The 26,349-nt window shown below is 43.9% G+C and overlaps 1 protein-coding gene across 2 annotated transcripts in view; it reads right to left on the reverse strand.

Annotated features, from left to right (window-relative positions):
* Positions 1 to 22,898, reverse strand: part of LOC129386282 (uncharacterized) — a 119,912-nt gene extending 97,014 nt beyond the window's left edge. For both annotated transcript variants that reach the window (XR_008613733.1, XM_055074086.1), the window contains exons 1-3: positions 22,474 to 22,898; positions 21,676 to 21,866; positions 20,437 to 20,549 (exon numbers count right to left, since the gene is read on the reverse strand). Coding sequence is in view for 1 of the 2 variants with exons in the window: in XM_055074086.1 (XP_054930061.1) it covers positions 20,437 to 20,549; positions 21,676 to 21,866 (304 nt within the window). In the remaining variant the exon portion in view is untranslated. The remainder of the gene's footprint in view (positions 1 to 20,436; positions 20,550 to 21,675; positions 21,867 to 22,473) is intronic.
* Between the last annotated feature and the right edge of the window lie 3,451 nt (positions 22,899 to 26,349).

Raw genomic sequence — 26,349 nt, forward strand, 5'->3', positions numbered from 1 at the left:
GCCTCGCATATCACAGCTACAAAAGGCCACAAAAGCGCTGCTGCGATATTTGAAAGCGACCGGATTGAGTCAGCGTCTGTGATCCGGACTGAGTGACCGACTGATATCTCCAGTGGACTTTCTCTTTTCTTTTTTTTTAATCTTTCCGTCCCCCTTTCCCTTTCCCCAGTGTAGGGTAGCCAACCGGGCTCAATCCTGGTTAACCTCCCTACCTTTCATTTATCATTTTCTCTCTCTCTCTATAGACACAGGTATCCTATATGAAAATTATTACTACCGGAAAATTATAACATGTTTTACGTTAAATGCAAAGACTGCGGTAGATTGGACGTGAGGGCAGGAGTGAGGCCGAGTAATCTCCCACCCTATTCTTTCGTAACATACAGTATAATCTAAGCTGCTGCTAACTTCTAATGATGAGCAATCACAGAATGTCTAAGAGCGCAACACGGACAGAATATGCCGTCCTGCTAAGAGATTAGAACTGATCATTGTCAGTATACCAAACAGCAAAAAGTAAGCTTAAATTTGTCAGTTTCGGCCCAAGGCTCTCTCATTGAGAGCGATAGCGAGATTCAGCTTCGATATAATCCTCATTCAGTTCTCTAGGTACACGCGAGTGTGATACGTTGGCGCGACGCAGAAGGAACAGCGCCCGGGCAGACTACCAGGCGTCTCACAACGTTGGCGCGATGAGCAGCCCTGCCAGTCCCGCTGCAGGCGTTGCACCTCGACGGTGCACGACATCCGACCGATGGGAAACTGCGAACGCTAGTCATCGCCCAGTGAAATATTAGATAACGTTAACTTGACGTTCAGTGCTCGTTCCGCTCCGACCAGCGCGTATACACTGCAGCTAAGCAGGATAGTTAGCGTTAGTACACTGTGCGAGCGAACAAAGCTCTTGCTAGCCGCAGGATGCAGGGTCCTGGTTTCGCCACCGAGGCGATTGGGCGAAGCGTTGTCGCTTCGTGCAGTCCACGTCCTCGTTTCTGTCGACGTCCCCATGAGGTTCCGTATATATTTAGGTATAAGTACGCTATATACCGTGCTATGCTATATGATATGCGGTATGTGCGGGTTATATACTGCCACACCAATCTATCACTAAAGTTCCTCGTACCAAGTGCTACATTCCTGACAAAATCATTCCTTAAAATTTTGCGAATCGCGCAGCCTGCAAACAAATGTAAGGAAACAATACACTGAGAGCGCATGCCTTTCATGTTAAACCTTTTCAGGCTTAAATATTCAAAGCGCCAAACACTGACAGAGCTCAAACCTGAAGATGATGCAATTTTGTTGGCTCGTCTGCGCACTGCCTCTGGGATCGGCCCGAGAAAGAGGCTTGAAACATACCCAATCCGGAAGAGGGTGTGTTGGTAAAGTCGCTAAGAAAGGCGTTGGTCTTAATAAACAATTGAAATTGTCTGATGGCAGGATCCAAACAGAAGACCCCTAGCACAACAGCTCGCATTTACGCATTAACGCGCCTAAAGCGTTAAACGCATTAAACGCAATTCACGCATAAACGCATTAGCTTATGTTTACTTAAATTCATACTGCCACTATATATCTACGAGTCTTGCACTTCGTTTAATATCCTAACATGTTGCGTTCACATTCATTACTTTGCCCTTAGGGCGAAAGTGTGATATTTTTACAGCCAAATGCTCTCCGTATTTCTGGGGTCTCTATCACTACGCATGCGAGCCGCCCATGCGCACTATAGGTAGCAGGACAGCACGAAGACGACGACGTCGCAAACGTGCCTCTAGCGTTTACCGCATAATTCTGATAGGAATAAAAAACCTTCATCAAAATGAATTTGACTAGGCCATATTACAACAACAAAATACGGAAGAACACATTAACTTCAATTCGGTTTTCCTTACACAATGCCATCTTACGTGTACAAACATTACATTAGTGTCCTCTCAGAGTGGCGCTACGCAGGAAAAAAATTACATAAAAATAATTATGCTACACAGCTGAATTCCTTGATAAATGGCAGCCCTCCCAGGGGATTGGCGAGGCTCTTCTGTGTAGCCACCTAACTGACGCCAATACGCCACGTTACAGCACATGCATTAGATGCTTTTCGATTCACGATAGGGGCGTCTACTATACGTTGCCGCATTTCAACTGCGGTAAACGCGCCTCACATCTGTGGGGGCCTTCTCATCCTCCACGCATTGACCGCGCATGCGCCATCGATAACTGGGCAGCAGTAAAGCGCCGATGCCAACAATAAATACCACAGCGTAAATGCGCAACAAGCATCCGTATAATTGCTATCGGAATAAAGTTCGCTTGGAAACTATAACGTAGGACGCGATGGAATATTATAGCTGGCAGCAAGCAGCAATCAGTATTTTCATTTTCATTACAAATGACTAATACCTCGTCCCGCACACTATAGAGAATTTAACGTATCTGCTTCAAACATTTCTGGTATCAATAATATCTATTATGAAGTAACAATAACAAATATTAAAATTTATGTGGTTTTACGTGCCAAAACCACTTTCTGATTACGAGGCACGCCATAGTGGAGGACTTCAGAAATTTCGACAACCTGGGGTTCTTTACACGTGCACCTAAATCTAAGTACACGGGTGTTTTCGCGTTTCGCCCCCATCGAAATGCGGCCGTCGTGGCTAATAACCAGTATGAGTATATCGGAGACCGATACTAAATCTGAGCCTGATGGGCCACCGCCAAATGATAGGGCAGGGGATTAGCGACAAATTTTCTTTTCATTCAAATTCGGCAGTGGAGAGAAAATCACAGTGGTGAAGGGGTTAAGAGAGGGCGGACGTAATAAGGAAGGCATAGGCCGTGCACAGCACGCACTATGCATGTGTCCTATTGCATTTAGTCACTCAGCTACAAATGTCCTTCCTTCATTGTTTTAAATTTTTTGCTCGTAATACTCTTTGCCTCGATATACGTCGATTTGAACTTTGGTTTCGCCTTTCGCTGCCTTCAATATCTGTCACCACAATATTGTCTCGCGACACTTTGCGTGTACTCACTGGCTTTTGCCACACTCGGAAAAACACTTATCCAGAACACGTATTGAGCAACGGGAAGGTGTATAGGTAGTTTTTCATGTTGCTCTACAATTTTCTCATTGACACTTCTCATTTAAATATAATATTTGAAAAAGTGATTCATTAACTAAGACTAATCGTGAAATTAGACGAAACTCAAGAAACAATCTGAGTATCTCCAAGCGACGGTAAACAACATTACCTTGATTCTGTCCATTTACTTGGCATTTTCATATTTTTATGTCTTCGTGCATGACAGTCGGGACACCCTTGAATACAGGATCCCATATATTTCATATTAGATTATTGGATATTAGAGTTAGGGGACATATGCTTTGTTCTTTTTTTTAATGGGGAAGCATGCCGAGATACAGTAAAATAATATAAAAAGTAATCAAATACATATCACATGATGTGTGTCAGAGCTGGGTGCTAGCTTTGACTATAGCGCCTCGTTAGCCGTTTATTAACCCTGGCATTACATGTTGCTATGACCAAATTTTATGCCGGTTTGAAGCCTCGGCTATTTGGAAGCCACTCCCTTTCATACTTCTGGATAAAAGGTAATGCAAGCATGTTAAAACTGAAAAATCTGCCAGAACATAAATATGACCTCAGTAATCATGAAGGAACATGAAAAATGAGCCAGTTTAGTAGGCCCTTTAAGCGCCTACATGCGCAAAATGCTTGTATTACATAAATAAATAAATGAGAGTGCTGGGTCGGGCATGACAATTCTGGTGCATGCGTCAAAAGTCATCGTTAAATAACGTACCCACCATCTGCAATATTTGGGTGATCCATCGACGCAAACATGCGGAAGGGACAAACAAAAAGTATGCACCACGTCATTGCAGTTGGGCTCATAGACCTATACCCTCGGCAATATAAGGCCACACGAGATTTCTTGGATTCGCTCTCTTCCACTGTATACTCTATAGTGTTGGGTTTATTCATTGCGATAACAAATATATTGAGAACTCCGGCGAATTTCCGCAGTCCGCGTCGGAGTGAACGTGATATTCCGTATGGATCTCAAGTACCATTACATCGCGGTGGCACACCGTGTGTTTTAGGTGTGATCGAGAGCTTATGAGGGTGAACCGAGAAGGATCGTTGTTTGATGCGGCGGTGTCTCCTCCCACTCTCAAGGGAAGAATGTGAGGAGGGTACGCGCCGTATTCACACTTGCTCAAGTGGGAGGGGGAGAACTGGTAGGTTAATGCGCATCTCCTCTTCTACTCCAGCTGCAGCAGCGGAGCGGGACAACGCGTGTACTATCTTGGAAGCAATATACGCTGGGACCGAAGGCTAGCCGACAAGAAATAGCTGATGGCTTCGTGTGCTCTGTGTTCACGCGCACCTAGTTCGCTTTGAAGTGAGACGCAGCACGGTGGGGAATTCTGTCGCCGCTGCTGCCCCTATTCACCACGCCAGCGTTCTGACAGTGCGTTTTCGTGGTCATCGAGTGAGATGGGTTCTTCTTTCTTTTGGGCCCATGATACCGTGCTTGATAAGTTCGTTAGTAAGCGAATGTTTACAGCAGTTCATGCAGCTGATAAAACGACTCAATTTACTTCCTATAGCTGTCTAATAATTTGCTACTGGAATCAGTGCTTTGCCTGTGGGACGAAACTCCGACTTTTTTGTTTATGTCCATGCCCCCCCTTTTTTGTGAATAAATATCCTTGATAATATACTTTCATTGTAAATAAAACCGACCACCCTGATACAATCTCGGAGATTGCACACCTACCTGGTATAAGCGATCACTGCCTACTTGCATTTTCAATTAACACGCTAACCCCCAAACCAAATAAAATCAGAAAAACTATACATATATACAAAAACGCTAACTTTACCACCATAAATAACGAATTAACTGCATTTCTCGACACTTTCCTACCGAATTTCGATAATAGTTCGTTTCAACACAATTGGGACATGCTCGCCGCTAAACTTCAGGAACTGACTGTGAAGTACATTCCATCCCCCATCATTACCTACAATTCTGATGCTCCTTGGTACAAATCCACCTTAAATGCCTATTTAACCGCAAAACTCGCCTATATCGCTCCGCAAAGCACTCGCCAACTGACTCACGTTTGTGTCCTCATTCGACACGCGTCCTCATTCGACACGCGTCCTCATTCGACACGCGTCCTCATTCGACACGACAGTCCGCATTCGACACGACAGTCCGCATTCGACACGTACGTAGCAGCGCCGAAGAACGCTAAACCTAACTTTCTATCTAACGTACTTCCATCAATGTTAAAAACAAACTTTGAAAAGTTTTGGGGTGTCATCAACCCCTTGAATGATAAGCACCTAACTCTGGAAGACCCATCGAGCATCCTTATACCCAAGGAACAGTACGCCGTTGCCGTTAATGACGCATTTGTGCGAATTTTTTTCTGTCCCCTGCAATGACCACTTACCTCCTACTCGCGAGTACGATTACGTAGTTATTTTTCCAGTGATCGCGGACACGGCTGGCGTTGCGAAACTAATTAATTCACTGAGCCAACACTCATCGCCTGCATACGACTAACTCAAAATTTCTTAAAAATGCTATCGCCGTTATTTATGTTATACTAACAAAACTTTTTGAGCGATCACGGGATACATCTAGTCAACCGATCCAATAGAAAATCGGGAAGGTGGTCCACTGCATAAATCAGGTATCAGGTAACAAAAAATTAATAGGTAGTTATCGCCCCATCTCCCTCTCAAGCACTTGCTCTAAATTGCTCCAACGTATAATGTTCAAACATCTGGTTAACTTCCTTGGATCCAATGCATTTTGCACACCAGCTCAGCAAGGATTTAGAAAAAAAATATTTTCATGAGAAACCCAGCTTGCAATCTTTATACACCAACTGCATCGTTTTCTAGATCGTTCGTCATTTGCAGATGACATTTTTTTAGACTTCGCTTAAGCGTTTGATGGCGGCTGTCAAATGTTTTTACTTTATAAACTAAGTCAGCTAAACCTTGACACTAACATCCTGAAGTTTATTAAATGCTTCGTATCTAATCGCTCTCAATTTGTAACCGCAACCGGCCTTAACTTCCCACTTCAAAGCATAACTTCCGGTGTACCACAAGGTTCAGTAGTCGGGCGTCTCGTTTGTCATTTGTATTAACAACCTCCCTTCCTCACTATCATCTAACATTCATTAGCGGATTATTTTGTTATCTTTCGGGAAAGAACTAATGTAGAGGATGCTAACCCCCTTCAGTTTGATCCAATTAGTGTAGCTGACTGGTTCAAACATTCGACAATGAAAGTAAATGTTGGCAAACGTTAAGTGATGCGTGTATCCCGAATAACTAACAGCATGCATACACATTACCTAAATAATTTTCCCTTGGAATTGGGGCGCTTTTATAAATACCTAGGTGTGCATATCTGTTAATTTATCTTGGAATGTTCATACCGACTGCGTAATCCGCAATGCTAACCACATGCTTGGCTACCTACGCCGTAAATTTTCAACCGTTCTTCATCCCTAAAAATGCTTCTTTATACAACCTTTATAGATCCGAAACTTGAATATACTTGCGCTGTTTGGGATCCTGCTATTGACAAACTGATTCATTAGACCTCTTGCAAAATAATTCAGTTCGTTTCATATTACGTAATTACAACTGAACTGCAAGTCTGTCTTCCATGAAAACCAACCTTTCACTTACCCCACTTTTTTCTCGTCGGAAAATCGCACGTTTAGTTCTTTATCATAAACTATACCATCATTAAACACTCTGCAACGATTTCATTTTTCAGCCCCAATACGTATCACCTCCAATCGACCACCACTATAAAGTTGGTCTTCAATCATGTCACACTAAAACTTTTTAAGCAGTAACTTTATCTTTGGTCATCTACGGAATGGCACCATCTTCCTGGTGAAGTCGTATCCATTTACGATAACTAATGATTTCATGCAGCTCTAGTTAACATTCTGTATTCGAAGCATTTTTTGTTGTTGTTTACTGCATGGTTATAACCTTAGTGCATTTGTATTTACCGCTTTACTATCTTAGTTTGCTACCAATTAATCATGACGTTGTAAACCCTAGCTGAAACTGTATAATCACTTAAAATCACTTTCTACTTAAAAGTTCCAACTGCTTATATTTGTTTGTTTCGTATTTGCTGTAACCCACTCCCCTCTTTAATGCCTATCGCCCAGAGGGTAATAAATAAAATAAACAAACACTATCTTCCACTACGTATACCAGATGCGCTCCATTCTATTCAGGGCATGCCTTTCTGAGCTTCGTTTTTCTATATCAATGAAATACGGACACACGCACGAGCGGTAGCTATCAGCACCGACGTCTGGGGACCTTCCTTGTTTGAACTGTGCGTTTATCGAGAGCTGACTATGCTGGGATCAGTTTGCCGCTCTTTAAGAAAACGGCACCAGTTCCACGCATATGGAAGCCAGAATAGACGGCCACAGAGATTGATGCGTGGAGTCCCGAATCGTATTCGGCGGCGCGTTTCGTTTTACGACTGTACTGGACGACAGTGATGCAAAAGTGAGGAAGGCAACAAAACAAAGAATAGAATTCAAAGACAACGTGCTGACTCAGGAGCATGGCGCCGTTGATTGAATGCAGATAGTTACGCTTTCCTATCTCAGACTCATGTGCTTCGCATGCAGGAAAAAGGGAGCGGCTACTTCGCGAGTCATGCATACGTGGTGTCGAAGGGTCGACACTGAAATTTCGCAGCTTCGAGATGACGGCGAATGCGGCGAGCCCGCCCGCGGCTGTCTACGGTTTACGAGTGGCCGTTGTCACCAACGCACGTGCGTTTATTGCTGAAAACAATGTGCTGAGGATAGAACGATTGTTGCGGGCTGATCGCTAAAGCCAACGATAAAAGAATCTCAAATGTAGACAAGAAACAAGGAAGTGCGACAAAAGGCAGACAGCGAATGGTCGGAAAAGGATAAGGCTTTTGTACCTCGAGCCGAACGTAGAAACTATTCCCGTCGCTTCTATTGTAGACGTGTTTTACGGCGCCGTTTAAGTGTGTGATTTTTCTGTCTTCTGTTTGGGTGATCTCGGATGATAGTTCCACGTGGCATACGGAGGCTGGAGATGTGGCCTACTGCTGACGTGTGGTTCTCTCGATATTCTCCGAGCCACGTGAGAGTTTTTCAGGTTAAAAGTATTCCGGTTGTTTTGAATGTGCAAAGAAAACTAGAAATAAGTGCAAATGTTGTTTCCGTTTTTTTGTGCCTTTTATTTTCATAATTCTAGAGCTGCTGCTGCAGAGCAGTAGGCGCAGGTACGAAAAATTTTCGCAATTTTAACCCAATTTCTTTCGTTTACTGCATCACAATTCTGCGACAAACGTACTGCGCATGATAAGCGTATCACAGTTGCGAACAGAAAACATCGTCTATACAGTAAGCTTAGAAAACAAAATAACAAGCTCAGTTGGATTATACGCGGTAGCTATTAAGAAAATGCTTCCACAAAATTAAAACGTAACACATCTGATTCCGGCAAACATACCTTGTGGACAGATGGCTCAGTGTCGATCATGTGGCGCCTCCATGGCATCTGTAGTTACAGTGTCATGAATAAATGTCTCACGGCACAATATATGCACATATATATGTTCAATAAGTTGAACCAATTACCTTAATATGAGACAGGTAGTATTGTTTTTATTTTCAGTAAGATCCTGCATAAACAAAATATATCGAGGCAGAGAACGAAACATTGCTTTATTGTTTCAGTTTGATGGCATTCAGCAATTTGAGCAGTGTTTCGCGCGCGATTGAGGCTTTCGAAGTCTTTACTATGGAGGTTGCAGCAAACAATACTGCAGCGACGGAAAACGAAGCAACAACAGTGTTTTAAATGCTCGCAGATTTATAACGTGACTATACTCTTCGTGTGCTGTTTCAAACAAAAAATCGCGTTCCCTTACTGGCTTTACGGTATAGTTTGTCATGTGAGTGACCTATAACTGGTCATCATCATCATCATAATCAGCCAGTTTTTATGTGAACTGCACGACGAAGGCCTCTCCAAGCAATGTCCTATAACCGCTCCGATTAACGCTAGCAGATTGTAAGTTGTGCCTCCGGTTTTCCAAGTTTCCAAGAATTTCTGCCAGAACAGGTGATTAGCCTCAAGTTAAAAAAAAAAATGTACGAGCCTGTGCCACTGAGGAGCAGACAACACGATTATTCGTTTTTTGAGGTATTTGATTTATGCCTGATGTCGGTCAGAAGGCCCCAAATGCGCTTCATCACTCAATTCCCGACTGAGTCTCACGCACTTATTATATACATATATTATCTCCAAATCACTGAATTACATGTTCAATGGGTATTATTTTAGGTGCTTCTGTGAGAAAATACTACAAACCTGGGCAGGATGCCCTGCATAATTTCATAAAAATTACGTAAAAGATGGGCGAAGCAACGAAAGAAAACTGGCAATAAAAGTTGGTACAACAGCTCTTGTCGATGCACACGTGCAATCTTCCTAGTTTACATTTCAGCGCAGTGGCGTTACGAGCAACACCACGAGTCCACCATCTATGAGCCCAGGGATCCTTCCGAACCACGCATACCCAGCCACGCAGGCCCTTCGTCTAGCACAAAGACGTTACTGAACTAACAAAATTTCTGAAAGTAAAATGCATAACAAAATTTCTAAGTACCACATAGACACAACCTACGAACATGATAGTGTCGTATTCTAATTTGAATATACGAGAACACAATTTCATTACGCGCAAACTAGAACACAAAGCCCTTTTCCAGCGCTTCTACTGTTCATAGAGGGACGCACCGAGCTCGGTTCCTTGTAACAGCACCATCCAGATGGCGCTCGGCTCCGCACATGCGCGGCCACAAAAGAGACTGCGTTTGTACCAGAGAGCTCGCCTTCGTGCATAGCGTACGTCGCCAGCATTTCCCGGTAAACATTACGGTGACATAATCTGCAGTTGCCGGGAAGCGTGAGAAGCACTCAGACATATTTGGATGCTGTCGCATTCCACTCTTACAGACAACGCCGCCCCCCCCCCCCCCCCGTTAAGCGTCCTCCAAATTTTTAAATCCTTTTACGAAATTCTTCTAAAATTAATTCAGTTCTAATACAATGTTGTACATCACTCATTTGCTGACTCGCTGATTTTGTTATTGTTTATTTAAGAACTTGGAGGTGAGGTAGCCTATCTAATATATTACTCAGGCTTTTCACCAGCTGGCTTACTCACTCAATTCTTGACGCAGTTTAATTTCCTTTATTTCATTAGGTTTTCAGTTGCTTGAACGAACTCAGTTGTCTCGTCGTTAGCAAATATTTACACTTTGAAGTGATTCGCTCAATTAATCAAAACATGAATCATGAAGTGGTTCTACCACTTCCATGCACCGCGCACTCATTCCACTGACGACTCCGTTCTTTATTTTGCTTCCACACTCATTTCCTTGCTAACACACTGGTGTTTGCTTTGCAGTCACTCAAGCAGGCTCCAGTTGGTTAAGACAACCGTTGGATCACTTGCCGAGGATCGTGTTAATTTTAGTCCGCCCCTGCGATGATTGGATTTCAGGGTATTTAGCGGGGACTGCCATGTTGACGGCGACTGTCCTCGGCGTTGGCCAGGAAGTGGGTGTGGCTCTGTCTGTCACGTCAAGTTTTGGCGGCTCTATGCATAATTTACCTTCTCTCTTCAGAACTGGTAGTCCATAGGCGATAACGGCACGCTCTACTCTGATGTAGACGTTAAAGCGCACCGCGCTTATTTTGGCTAAGTGTTTGGGTGCGAAAGAGCGGACGCGCACAAGGTCTGCTCTTAAGTTCGTGCGGAATTTTCTTTTTTAGTCTTTTATAGCTTCATTACCACTATACTGTCCGCGTAAGAAGTGTTACCCTAAATTGCCGTTTGATACGTTTGAGGCTTCATCGCGTGTTCGTGGCTTGTTCGCGGCAACGGTCTGCACTTGAGAGATTGTGCGTGTGTCGCATTGGGGGGGGGGGGGGGAGGACAAACCCCCCCTTCCCCACCCAATGTCACTAAACTGTGAGCGACACGCTGGTGATGGTATGTGATGTGTATGCGCACTTTGGCCTAGCAAGCACTGGCCCTCACTGCGCGGCTTGGTTTTTCGAGATTCGTTGTTCCGAGTGAGTTCATTATCGCCTAGACCACTTACTCCTAGTACAAATAACTTCCGCTCGCTATGAAGGGAGAAATTGAGTAGACTTCTATGTCAGCTATCCCGCGCTCTGATAAGCATGAATATAGACAGTTTGCACGTAAGCACCACGGTAAAAGATTTTATATTTTTTCAGCTCAGATTCCAAGCCGAATAACTTTCTTCTCACTGACGTCAATATTTGGACGTACGCGTGCTCTTGGTGAACGTTCCGTTCTCATAATCTTCTGGACGACAGTCACAGATTTCTGTACTTGTTTTCATACTCTTGGGAAACGAAATAGTTTCTACATGTCTGCGAAACACTCGTGTGCCGCAGTTTAAGTGCACTTGAAAGAATTACACTCTGCCGCGACCACAGCCGGTGATTTTGCTTGGCCCATTAATCTGCACTATTTTATACTGTTACATACTTCTAGCCTAGATTCTTCGCACGACCCTCGATATAAGGACGCTGTGTTGCATAATACTTTTTAGCTCAGGAAAAGTAAACACCTTTGTACTACAGAACTCAGGATCACTTCGAATCTTAATGTAAGGTCCCCCAAATTAAGTATTGTAAAAAGCATGTTGAAAACCACATGAAGAAGCTCCCCGCCAGAAATATGAAACTATGTTTTCATCAGTGAGTGAAGTGGTCACGGTTGCTTTGCACGTCTCCAGGAAAAGCAGCTAACGCTACTCCTTTCCCGCATGACATAAAAACAAAAAATAACAGCGGCGACGACAACGACAACAACAACAACAACAAAATAAAACCGCAGGAAGTATTCATTCGAAGTTTGGAACGAGGGAGAAGCTTTCTCACGTCCAGACATGATCTTCGTGTGCGAAATAACAGCGTGAAAAGCAAGCGAAAGATTAAAAAAAAAAAAAACGTTGGTTTACTTATGCTCGGCACAAAACACAGCGAAGAAGCGCCCGACGGCGCGGGAACATCGGCCACTGCCAGTGTGCAGAAACCGCTTACGGACGTGACTGGAACAACAGAACAGCGAACTGCTCAGGTTTCAGCATTCATTGCAGCTTTATTTTTTATTTTTATTTTGTTTTGTCTTGCGATACGCTACACTGTGCTGCGTAAGGAGAAAAAGGAAAAACAAGCGATTAGAAAGCAGCATTACACCACTACATCTGCCACCCACTTGCCGGCCCAGCGAAACACACACACACACACACACACACACACATACACAAAAAAAAGAAAATGCATTCACGCTGAGGTTTTGGAGCGCGTTGTCATGCGAACTAGATGTCAACACTGTTCTGCTTCTGTTTTTCTGGAGTGCACGAAGAAACGAAAGCGGCAAGCATGAAATCTATCGCATCTTATACGCCTGTCTTTCCGTACGATGAATATCCACCATATTGGTCAGCGTTTATCGTTTCGAATGTACTCTCCCCACTTGGCAGTGCGCTTCCAAACACTTACACTTACTTTCCAACTTGTATATACCGGTAAATGTTTAACATTTATCAATAACTGAAATTTCTTTGACCTCCTTCTATGTGGGTGCGAGGGATTACATTCTACTGTGTAAGATACGCATGGCGCAAAATCTTAGGGAAGAATAATTGATAATCACGGTAGATGGTATTGCTCTATCACTTCATTAGTAGGCATAGTATGAATCTTTTAACACTCAGCACTACATTCTGCAATATAATGACAGCTGACTGCTGCACTTTGGAGATCTTAGGCAACGAAGTGAATGGTATTGAGAGTGGTGTGCGTAATTCTGCGGCAGCCGAGTGACACATCTATAGGCTCAGGAGTATCGAGCTGCCACTTGTTGAGACGTAAACACACATCTGCGAAGATGCGGGGCTGCGAATCGTCCGTTTTGTTTAGTTTTGTGCCACCGTTATTCTCGAAACGTTTAAGGAGCATTTTACAAAATTTGTTTTTATTGCTCTTTTTTAACCATATGAGGCCGTTGCGTTCATATATATATATATATATATATATATATATATATATATATATATATATATGCTTCTTCTGGGGGGGGGGGGGGGGACTTTGTTATTCTTCAGTGACAATTTACAGCTATAGAGTGCATGACCAAGTTGGGCAGATTTTCACCGGATAACGCATCATTCAACGTAACCTTATGGCGATCGATCACGTGCTGCTGACGCAGTAAAGACGACTCCATGACCACAATGGCATGAGGAAAATGAATTGACGACGCTGGGATGACGGCGATGGTACTGTGACCACGAAGAATGACCAGCTACGAGACGACGACACTAAAATGCTGATGAAATTAAAACGACGGAGTGATGACAATAGAGTGACAATGTTCTACTCATAGCGATGGTATGACGATGACTGCGTGACGACAATAAGATGACAATGACGATACAATGACAGAAGTATGATACGACGCTGTAATCACTATGGCATGACGACGCTTACAAAAAAAATTGCGTGATGACAGTGCAATAACTAAGACAAAATGACGACGTTGGAATGGCCAAGACAGCGTGACGACGACTGTGTGACGACGGCCCAATGACGATGATGGTATGACGATGACAGAATAAAGATGGCGGTAAAACTATGACGGTTGGGTGAGTACGGCGTGATGGCATGACAACGCTGTGGCGACGACAGAGGGAAGACGGCGGGGACGGCGACATGACAATAAAATATTCACAATGATATGAAGGCGCCAAAATAAAGACAACAAAATGATGACGCCGTTATGACAGCGACGTCATGTTGGTGTTAGAATTCCCGTCCACGTTCTGCAAATTCTGCATATTTACGGGCAGACACTGCAAAAATGAGAGAACACAAGTATATACCACGGTGGTTGTTGGCACAGTCAAGTCGTATTTGCTCGATTTCGCATGCCAATAGACCTTTTCAGAAACACACAGAGCCACGCTTTCCGCTGGTGGTGTCTTTTCGCGACAGGTTGCGTTGGGCAGGTACCATCAGTGCGAATGGCAAGACATTGTGGGAATACTTTGTATCATTATCGAATGTTTTACGTATTTTTCGTCGTTGTCTCTTGCAAGCTTCTGGTGTGCATACTGCGGAACCTTCGGTAACTATGTTATTATTTCACTGCCTTAAGCCATGCGCATGATGATGATGATGATATGTGGTGTTTTATGGCGCAAGGGCCAGTCATTGCCAAAGAGCGCCAATAAGCCTGTCGCAGAAATAGAAAAAAAGGTGGCAGGCGAATATGTCGTTTACTCTGCGAATGATCGATAGACAACAAGAAGAGATTAACAAAGAAAACTTCGCGGTAAGGGATTCATATAAAACGGACGTTTGAGCGAGTTGGTAAGCCATTTTAAACAGAACGGCGCGTATTTTTACAGGGACTAGGAGGGTCCGTGTCTTGTCTCCCTCCTAGTCCCTGTAAAAATACGTGCTGTTCTCTTTGAAAAAGTATTCATATGCCTTCGCTGCATCACCGCTAGGACAAGCGGTGAAGCGTACCTGGCGTATTCTTGAGAAAAGAGATTCGTGGGCAGCCGATCTTGCAGACAAACACCCCACAGCCCATCCTGGCAACCCCAATCCACAGACGGCCCCTGAGATCTGCGTCATCCACTTTATCATAATCTCAGGTCCTGTTGCCTCCATTCGTCGGTATTATTTTTTATCTTTGAGTGCTAAATGATCTCATGACAACACATATCTGTATAGCGGTGAAGCTTAGATCAGCCATTATGAAATGCCTACAATCGTAGAAAAATTTCGTGCTTACCGCAGCTCCATTTTTGCAAACATTTCGTGGAAGATAAAATTTTATGGGCTGGATCGTTCATTGTAACACGTGGCATATGACGAAGAAACTCCTCTGGGAGTCCTCTAAATATGTGTAAGCATTGCGCCACTTGCTCATGTCCGTGTTTGATGCTACCCTTATGTACCCTTATCGATGCTTATTAACCTTATCAGAGTTGCACCAACCATTATAGTACCTTATCGAGCTTAAGCCCCTTATCTTTGCTCGCGGAACCCTTATCAAACGCGATGAGACCCATATTACCTATCATCAATCCTCATTCTTACCAACTGAATGACTGCTTATCTGTCTGTGGCGCGACGTGAACCGCCCGAGCCATAAAGCCTTAATCACATCGGCGACTTGAGAAGGTCGCGCGACCATTTGCGACTGGCGACTAAAAAGCGACTGAACGCGTCCGATGCTCACAACGGCAACACCGGGCGAACGCGACCTGGAAGCCGCAATACCGGAGACTCATTTTCAGCGAGAACTCCAGGGATCTGCGCCGTTCGCGTGCACTTCGCTGGTTTTGTATTCAGGCAACAGCCGTGTATTTTTATTCAAGCGAAAAGGAAGGCTTCGCCACTGTGCTGATGTGCTGTGCCGTGCGTAGTGTCAGCTGTAACCATGGAAGGGAAGCGTCCGAAAAAAAAAAAAAGCGACACTAGTGAGTGGCCCGTGCCGCTGTTCGCGATAAGATGCCGGCCACGTAAGCCATCTCCTGTTCGAACTCCGTGCGCGTGACAAGAAGTAATATCGGGAGTAAGTTGTAATTTCTAGTTCGCGTTGCGTGGGAATCGGTGCAATATTTTACGCTTTTTTTTGCGGCTGTTTAGTTCCCGGCGAATGGTACCGCGCGTACATTCTACACGAAGCTGGAACTGTTGCACCCCAGCATCACGAGGCAAGACACTAATTACAGCGCTGTAGTCTGCCATAGAGGAGTGGACTTCATAGTTGGTGCTATGCAGGAGAACGCCGGATGGAAAACACATTCAGCCCGCCGCTGATTGGTTTAGCAGTTTTGCGACCACGGTCACGCTACTGAAAAATCAAGCAACGAGCGACATGCCCAGAATAGTCGCTTTTCTCGAAAATCGACTATTTGCTACCATTTCCGACTGGTTGCTTTGCGGCCAAATTGGTCACGCGACCTCTGTCAGTCGCCTGTGTGAATGGCCCTTAAGCGATCGGTGGCGTTTCGGTCGATGATGGTATGACGCAATGAAAGGCGCCTCCCGTGACAACCTAAACGCATCGGGAATTAATTTTTGGTTCAGTCACAATTTTCTGGATGTCTACAATGATCCAAGTCGGCTCGACATATAGTTCTATAGGTGGCTTTTATCTCATTATCGCCAAATTTTTTAACAACGCCTCTAAAGAAACTGTTATCTTTTCACCTAATTTGATTGTCCTTTGAATAAAGTTCTTTTTTTGAAGGGTAAAGGAAGGATAAAGATCAGGATTGTCAGCGACGGTAGTAGGTGCCGAGAAGTAATCACTGAAGGCATTATTTATCTCATTCTGTGATGTTATGATCACATCATTTATAGATAGTGATGTATTCGGGTCGTGTGAATCAATTATTTAAGAATTGATTTGCCAACTGCCATTCTGTTCTAGTATTATTACCGCATTCCTGAATTTAGTTTTCTTGATAGGTGCGCTTTGTATTATTAAGAAGTGTCGATAAAGTGTTTGAATAATGCTTATAGTGTGCTTTAAGCGGCGTGTTGAAAGGCTGGTGCCAGGTTTTTTTCGTAGAGGTTGTCCTTTTTTCTACTCAACGGAACAGAAAAGTTGATAGCCAGGGTTAAAAGGGAGCATAATAACGTCACTTTGAGGAGAGCATGGTAGTGAGTGGTCTCAGTGCAGTCTTAATAATGTCGATAAATTTGGCTAATGCAACTTCAGGATCTAGAGATTCAAGAACTGGCAACCAGTCGGCATCTACAATAATTTTAATGTATTTGATGCTATCAAAATAGCTTCTGAAGCGCAAATTATTCACTCGAGGAAATATATTTGACAGCGCACAGAAATATAGGGTAATGGTCCGTAATATGGGGTTTCAATACCACCAACTTGAGCGTGTTCGGTGAAATTAGAGATAATGTGGGTCAATTAAAAACAGTGAACCACTGTTTGTATAATGTGTAGGGTCAGTAATAGGACAGTGGTAGCCATAGGTGTAGATGCACTTGAGGTAGTCTGTTGTCACAGTGTGAGAAACTTTGAAGTTGATGCTAATATAACAAGGAATAAAACCATTTTTATTTTTGCTAGACAGTTGATGTAGTGTCACTGAAAGTTTAGTGAGAAAGCTGGAATAAAATGAAGATGTAAATCGATAGACAGAACCATACACGACTTTGCGAAGGTTGTTAGTTACGGTAACTGTATTAGATTCTACGCGAACGTACTAGCGATGTTTAGATTTATATCACCATCGCGATGGTAAAACCTGCATGAATAACCTGATACACCGTAAATACATTTATCTTCAGCCGAAGGTCACGTTTCAGATAGACCGATAATCGAGAATGGACAGTCAAAAGAACCAAGGGAGGCCGAAATCTCGGTATAGTGTTGACGCAAACTACGGGCGCTCACATGAATTGCAAAAAAAAAAAAAGAATCCCAGCAACGTTGTATGTGATCGTGTTAGCATCACGGTGTGACATGTACGCCAGTTTGTTGAAGAACCTGGTACATCTAGGCATTTCTGCCCACCTTAAGGCCTTCATCGTGCGAAATGTGATACGACCACGTTTCCTGCGTTTTCCGTGTTTTGATAGCACGGCTTTGTCTGCTGGTAGACTCTCCCCACAGGTAAACGGGAATTGCGGCGCAAGCGCCAGTTCATCCCCTGATGATTGATAGGCCAAAAAAGAAAAGAAATCAAGCATGTTGCCATGGCCCCCGGCAACGGTTTAGTTAGTGGGCGAGCGGGAAACGCCATTCCGCTTGACGCCTGCTATGCGCTCGAGGTGCACAGGACTTTCTCTGCAGGCACCAACAGAAACCAACACCGCTTGCACTTATTTTTTTTTCCCTTGAGATTGTTTTCCTCTTTAAGAGCTTGTTTTCGACAACCTTCGGCTTCTAATTTTCTTGCACTCACAACATGCGTGCAACGAATTAGTCTAAAAACTTCTCTTTCTCGGTTCAAGATGCACGGGTCAACACGCCATAGCGCGCAGCTTCATTATTTCGGCAAAACATAAGTAGGCAGCAAACGGGGTTGATTCACTGCTTTTATTAGCAACCTATGGCATTCATACACAACAGAATAATGCATAACTTAGTATCTCATTATTCAGTACAAATGGACGCATCCTGCACTGCGATCATACATACAAAAGACATCTTGATACAATTTCTCGTAGAGAGAAAACTGCTATAGAGTCCATGTTTGTTTGCTCTGCACAATGCAACTCTACAAAAGCAAGTTTTGTCTCAGCACTTCCTTGCGAATGACAGAAAGATTCTCAAAAGCAGCAGATGCACTTCTTTTGCATACTAATAAAAAGAATTTTGTCTTTTATTCCGTGCAACGGGTATACTTGCTTCTCAAAAAAAAAAAAAAAAAGAAACATGCTATACTTGTTGAATTTTCTGCATGACTGCTTGTTCTATTGGGCTGATGAATATTTAGCAAATTAAACTGAAAAAGTCTAGCTTTTTTGTATATTTCTTTTTTCTTTCGCGATAAAACACGCAAGACCAGTAGAGCTTCGTTTGAAGCTGTAACAGTTTAAGTTTTGCGCTCTCCTTGAAGCAGAGGACATGTGTCATAGCTAGGTTACGAGTTTAATCAGTGGCTGGAGGTCATCCGTCATGAGAATTTCGATGTCGACACAAGAAGGAGGCGAAAGCATTTCAACTTTACTAGAGAACTCGTTTCTGGCACAGCATGCTTACTTTGCTTGTTAAGATTATTCCTAGGTTTCCCGAAAGGAGCGCAGCTCCCCCTCGCAAACTTTTGTAATATTAATGAAACCACTGAAGTCAAGAGTGTCGAGCAGCGTTATTGCTTGCACAACTTTACTGAAGTAGGCCCAAGAAGATCCTAAAATCCGTGTATCGTAGTTATGTAGCAATTTTGAAAGACGAGGATGCAAGTGTGGGATCAATGATGTCTGCACAAAGAGAAGGGGGAGGGAGGGAGGGTACAGTGTGCAGCACGATGTATATGCAAATATCAAAATGTACCGAAATATATTGTAAAAATATGGTAAGCAGGAGAACGCCCTAACAACTATCTGAATTACAAAAAGGAATAAAATAACAGTAAGGAAATATTTCCTAATTTTCAAGCTTTCGAAGCTTTCTTTTTGCAGCAAACTTCCTCTCACGCTCTTCGCTTTTTTTTTTTTTTTGCTATGCAGATTGATGCTATTTATGTGCAGCACAAGCTACGCATAACAGAACTGATGATGCATGTTTATGCGACACTTATTAGAGCAAGATATTTCTTATAGCAGACTGCTGTTTAGCTTATATTGCAGTGCAGTAGCCACATCGCATAAGAGCGCGACTACGCCAACGTGCTCCATAAAACATTTCTCCGTGTACATCCATTCCTCTAGCAATAATGATATGCCACCTGGCTCTCCAAGAGTTGGTAGAATTCTAGGCTCGCATAATTTATCAACTTCTCTAGTCCTTCCCCCCAGGGAATCTTTCGGCAGCTCTTTAACTTCGCTTACTTGCGATACCTTTGTATGTCATTCCTCAGTCGTGCGATGACGCCGGAGGTTCTCGTGCGTATATTTTTTGCTTTTGGCCCCGCCGGGGCGGTGTAGAACGTGTTAAGACAAGTACATCATTAAAACATCCTGTTTGGCTAGTTGGCAAATTTTTACCATATTTGTAGCTGTGTGCATGCAGACACATTGGACAAGGGCAGCGTCGTCTTCCATTGTAAAGCGAATTCCATCGTCAACAAATTCGTGCCATATAACATCTCCCACATTTATGGAAACACGACATGAAAATCCTGTTCATTATCACATTTCTAGTGCACACGACAAAAACACTCCTAATATGATGTCCATGTGCCTCTTAGAACTTTACGCTTAGTAAGACACCGGTAGCTGTTATCATCAGCGTGAGCGTTGATATAGACAGAACTAACCGCTATGGCCCCTTTTGTCAAAAGTAGCATGAGACGTCGGGCATAGGCATTCAAAATATTTTCACTCATTGTTTGCACATTATAACACCACATATACGCAAGCTGTTCAACACAGGACATGTGATATCGCTGGATGACTTTATCGTGCCAATAACCACCTAATATTCTTGATAAGAAAAGAGAGGTCAGCCTATATTTTAGGCTACCAGAAAAAAATAGCTAACAGAATTAGCAGACCAATGAGAAGCCGCCACCAAAACTGCTGCACTTACGTGGTCTTTGCTGGCCGAATGCTTCCGCAGACGCCAAACGCACCTCCACCCTGCCGTCTGCAGCGAGGCCAGATGGTCCGGGCAACGGAAAGGCACGGCGAACTGGCCTTTGGCTGGAATCAATAAAAACAAGATATACAGCGCCAGGTATTCCTATTTGCGCAGATCACATGCAGTAGTTCGTGACAACAGCACCGAAATACATGCAAACAAACGGTGTATAAAGCTTTTTGAAGTATGCGTGCAGATTACGTGAGTTGAAGGCGTACACAGTTGTTATGTGAGCTGCTGATAATGTATTAAAAATGTTCCTCTTTTCTTGATACAAAGGATGGTTATAGCTTCTTTCTGCACTGAACCCCTATATTGGCTTTTTTTTTCAATAAATAAAGAACTGAAACCTTGCGACTCTTTTATTTTAGTTCATTCCACTGCACGAAAAAAAGCAACAATCCATGCATGCACACTGAATGCTTCGCAGTAGCGAATACCAAGTAATGCTAGCAAAATACTACTTTTATCAAATGCAGGCAGTTCTGATTACATTTCGTTGCAGAATTTCAACTAGAAATATGCCTCCAAAATTCAATAAGCGAAGTTCCAGGTTTTAGTGCTGCTATATACTAATGAGACCTGTTCAACATTTCAGTATTCTCAATAGCTGGCGAAGAATACTACACATCGATTTTGTTTAGAAAGTTTTAGATTCATCTTGTTAACGATTATATAATTGATCGCTTTATTTACCTTGGCTTCATCTTTTTTTCCACATACCCATAAGAGGAAAACACTTTCCAATGGTCAAAAACTACTGGGCAACTGGGCGTTGGAATTATTGCTTTCTTAGGGAGGACACTCTAAGAACATGGAAGCGGGCGGCAACTTCTGCCCTATCGTGTGCTGTATACGGCAAAGTGCGGCGCGAATTTTCACGATACGTGAATTTACTCATTTTCAGAGAAACAGTTCGGCTTTTTGGTATAGTCAATAATCGGAAACATAGCGCGCCACAGATGAGCAAGCGATAAAGAGAAACTGACAAGCACGTGGTGTATTGGCGCACGCGGAACAATTTTCGCTGCGTAACCTAGCATGGCGCCCGGCGCCTATCAGACGACGTGGAAAAGATAACGCACGCCGTGCTCATGGCATTTACGCCATGCCTTGTCAATTGGTTTCTGTACAAAAATCATGAACGATAGAAGCATAGATTCGCAAGCAATCATTTACTCCTCTTACCTTCCTCGTTCAGGGATCACTCTTCCATTCGAACAGTCGGTACAGCTGACCACGACAGTATTGTTTAGGTTAGGTCGGCGCAGTCCCTTTCTGGGAAGTGGCCCAAGAAGAGGCGGTAGCCGTTGTACATCTGCTCCCATGTGAGCAGCGCCACAACTCTCCATTGAGCTTAATTTTTCCACATGGCACATCTGAAAAAAGAAGGGCAAGACACCTCGTGGCCATGATTTAGGAATACCTAAAACCGAAACCAAAGAGCAGAGTACGCAGAAACGACAAAAATATTCTCTCCTTGTAGGCACAGGTAGAAAAGCGTACCTCGGGCGTCACGAATGTGTAACTCGAACTTCTTTTTCTAATTCAAAACGCAAACACTGACTGCTATGTAGGCGTCTTTTTTTGTTTCTGCTGTGTTCAGATCTGGTAATGTCACTACAAAAAAAAAAACCGGTCGTGGTCATCAAAATCCTATCCAGCGTAATCACTTTGTGCAGCAAGCATTCAAATACCTTCGGAAAATATAAATTGCATGTTTTCTGCTCGTACAAAAAGTGAAGAGTAACCGCCACATATACCTAAAGAAATGAGCGCTCGAGAGTCAGCTAGCATCAATCCGCTCACGGGCAACATTCAACAAGTAGCTTCAGTTTCTTACAACACCGCTGAAGAATACGCCGCGCCAAACAGAAATATATTCGCTGGAAAGCAACTGCGGAAAAGCTTTCGTTTCGTCCTATAGCCGTTTTGATAAGGATAGCGCTTGTTTCTTCATAACGGCTATAGTAAACGGGTGCTTACCTCTCGTTCACTGGGAAACAGAAGTTCGCCATTCTTTTTCTCCTCCAGTTACCACCACACACAGCCATGAGCACGCCTTCTACCCTTTCCTCACTTTTTACGACATTGTCGGAACGTTCGTGGGCACAGAAAAAAAAAAAAACTTTTAACGCCAGAGCATACGAAAAACCGTGCACGTGCATAGAAAGTGTCTGGCGAAGAGGAACACAGTGGCAGACGAAGCGATAAGAGCGAAAGGGCCACCTGTTGGCGCATCAAATGAAGCGAATAAATAAAGATATACGACGCCGAAAAAAGAAAATAGCCGAAAACTTTTTTATTTCCAGACATAATTGCACCACTTTATTACCATGTAGGATGAAACGATAGGGCCACATATGCAAAAGTTACTGAATTTTTCTTTAGCAACTAGTGTCACGGCGATGCCTTATTTGGCCTTATCGCCAATACCGAAACCAGCCCCACTGTTCACTCACTGTTGAAACTGCAATTGTCAATCCAGGGGAACGACCATTTACCTTGTATTTTCAAGACAAGTGCTTTACCCAACAGAACCTTATTTTCAAGGGTTAGCGGATCGTTAGAATAGATTGGCGTTCCACGAGAGTCAGCACTTTGCCTTTCACTTGCCTCATTCGACACATCCGCAGACGAGGATGATGCGCGGGAAATTCCAAGACAACTTGTCGAAGGGCGAGCCTTACGAGCTTCAACAAAATATGTGGTGCGTTTGTCACGGGAAGCAAAACGCACTATCAAGTTGCTCTGGTCAGTATTGTGTGCTGGAACCCTGCGGGCCGTATCAATGCCTGTAACTTTAATAGGACAGCAAATTTTTTCGCCACGGGCTGCAACAATCTTGACGCAGTCTTCTCCTTGCGTGACAGGGATGCCATTAATTTTATTTTGTTAGAGCGAGAGCTTTTTTCAAGCTGAAAAACATTGTGCAGGAGCATTTCTTCGACTAATTTGTTGCTGCGGCGGCAAGATTGGATTGGATTGGATTGCAGCCAAAGTTATTTGTGCCTACAGTCGGGCGCTCGCGCGCCCCGACGAGGGCCTACGTCATCTACGAAGTCGCCGTTTCTCGGCGCGGGTCTCCGCTCGCCGTTGCCGGCTCGCTGGGTCTCTGCCTTTCGAGCGCCTCTAGAACTTGTTGCCAGAGACACCTCTCGCTTCTTCCCGAATTCGAACTGTTCACTCATGTAATCTAAAGAATCTTTAATGTCATTTGCTTCTTTCTGAAGATGTTTCGCATCATGTGGTATGTGTCTATATAATGCAGCATTCACGATTCCCAATGCATAACACATATCACAACGTTTCACGTGGAAAAGAGCTAATAACTCCTCAGAATCCTTACTTAATGGCGCCACAGTCCCAGCCTAACAGCAAGAGCGATCAGACATCTACGGTAAGGATATAAGCGGGAAAAAAAGGACAATTTCTTCGCCTGTGCGCGAAGAATAGTCGAGTTAGATGCAAGTGCCGAAGTTGACCGCAGTGTCTGATCGCACTCTTTGAAAGTGATCGCTGAGGTTTGGCGGGGGAACTTCATATGCCCAGAACCTGATGATCCCAGTGCTACAATGTGGAACCCCGGTTTCGCCACTGTACCGCAGTAGATAATAAAACACTCGGTAACAGGCACGTCCCCTAAGACCGTATGTCTAGAAACTCCGTACTCGGAACCACCAAACAGCAGAAACCATGTGCAGAACACCAGTGTCAACTGTGTATACGAAGAACACTCCGAGTTAGATGCAGGGGTCGACATTGACCACAGTCTCTGTTCGCACTCTTTCAAGTATATATTGTACACATGACCTCAAGGTACACGTATCTGTGGTTGCCACTAGGGTACACTTTAAAAGTTGGTGCCCTTATCGAAAATTTTGAGGACGCTTAACCTTCTCCTTTAAAAGTCTAGTGATTTAGCATTTAAACATTCCTGATGGCTTCTTACCCTTCCCGGCAAATGCAGCTTGTGTAACCGTAATGTTTGCCGCGAAACGCTGGCGGCTAACGCTATGAACGAAGGCGAGCTTTCCAGGTAGAGAGGCGGCCTCTTGCGTGGGTCACGGATGTGCGGAGGCGAGCGCCATCCCGAGGTATTGCAAGAAACAGGGCGCGCCGCTCTGTCAATTTTAGAAACGAGGGAAAAGGGAGTTGTGTTTGAGTTTCCGCTTAACAAAATTATGATTCTTCGTATATTTAAACTACAATCCGACGTTGTCATGTGTGTATGATGTGTCTACGTCGTGCTCTACAATTTTGGTGACGCATTTTATTTTGAGAAATTCAGTTAAGTAACGTCTCTGCGCTACAGAGAGGGCACGCGTGGTTGAGTATGCGTGGTTCGTAATAATTCTACGCGACAAGACGGTCGATGGGGCCCGCGGGACGCCAACGTCGGATTTTCTGCGACTTGTGGCTCTTAACGCTTTCGCGTTAAAAACGATCGATATGATGGGGGAAGGGCACAATGTGTCCAGACCAGGCAGACACTTGAAGGATATTATCCACCACCTATTATCTATTCTTATCTGTGGTAACCAGGTGGATAGAGATTTCAGTAGCTCAGAATAAACCTTTATGGATAGCATTTCTAGACATTAACGATGCCTACAACAGCGTCGGCAGGAAATTGTTATGCACCTTAAGCTCGAAGGTACAGATGACGATTTCGAGGACGTCATGAAGGCGATATATAAATTTAACCAAATACAAATCACCTTCAAGATGTTCTAACTTGTCCACGCTAAGTTGTCGCTGTCAATGCCTCGCCTGCTCCGGCAAAACTTCAAATTTTTCGATAGCAATATTATTCACGCTCCAGTCGCGTTTTTGAATTCAAGATGGTGGCCTCCGTGTTCTCAGGGTATTGACGGCACATGCACGTCTCACGCGGGGAAGATCTAAAGAGACATGAAAGTCCTCATAGTGCGTTTGCCGCAAAAGGAACCAAGCAAAGTTGTCGCACTGCCATGCTCTGCTCAATCGACTCTACAGCGAAGCCAGGTTGCTATGGCTGCTATGTTCATTACAGTGGCCTCAGCAAAAAGAAAGTTAACTTCGTGCTGAAAGAGCCGACGGTTTTCCTTCGGTCTCAGCACGTGCACCACCAAGGTGCGACGCCTATGCTATACTGGCGGCACTCCTCGCCATGCCAGCGCTGTGAGACGCCTGACAGCCGCCTGGGCACTCGTCACGCTGCTTTAAAGGAAGCTTAAAAAAAGTAAATTTTAACCTCTTTGTGCAGCACACTCTTGATCACGTGCGGAGTCATGCGACAGGAAGCCCTCGAGTATTGGTACAACACCATCTGTGCACGGAGGTTCTGTGAAACGCTAAGCTCTGTGTTTCCTTTCACTGTTGCGTCCTTCACGCTGAACCGCCATTGTTATTTTTTTTTTGGCTGCTACTTCGTCACTAGATACTTATATTTCAATGTGCAAATAAGGGCACAAGTGGCGCCGATTAGTTCGAATAGCGCTCTAGTATAAGTGACGTTATGGACTGACGATGTGGAAACCACGGCTTTCAGCATCCCGAATGTTGGAATAAAGTTTGATTTGATTTGGATTTGAAACATGACTGCAGAAATTCGTCTACATGACTAGCAGGCGGTAGTAATTTATGTTTCGGCACCGTTTAACGCCTAATTCCTGCAATTGTGGAACTTGGAGTTAAACTTAACTTTAAAGTGCTCTGATGGTAATCCAAGAAGTGCTACGCGCCATTTTTATATAAAGGTCTACATTTCGAGGCTGAAATGTGCGTGTAGTTTCAGAACAGTCCGGAATTACTGGCATAACTAAGAAACTACGACCTTCTTGTGATCCCCTGTGGGAGAGACAAATGGAGCGTTTAGGG

This window comes from Dermacentor andersoni, chromosome 4 (genome assembly GCF_023375885.2).
Source record: "Dermacentor andersoni chromosome 4, qqDerAnde1_hic_scaffold, whole genome shotgun sequence".
Classification (NCBI taxonomy): domain Eukaryota; kingdom Metazoa; phylum Arthropoda; class Arachnida; order Ixodida; family Ixodidae; genus Dermacentor; species Dermacentor andersoni.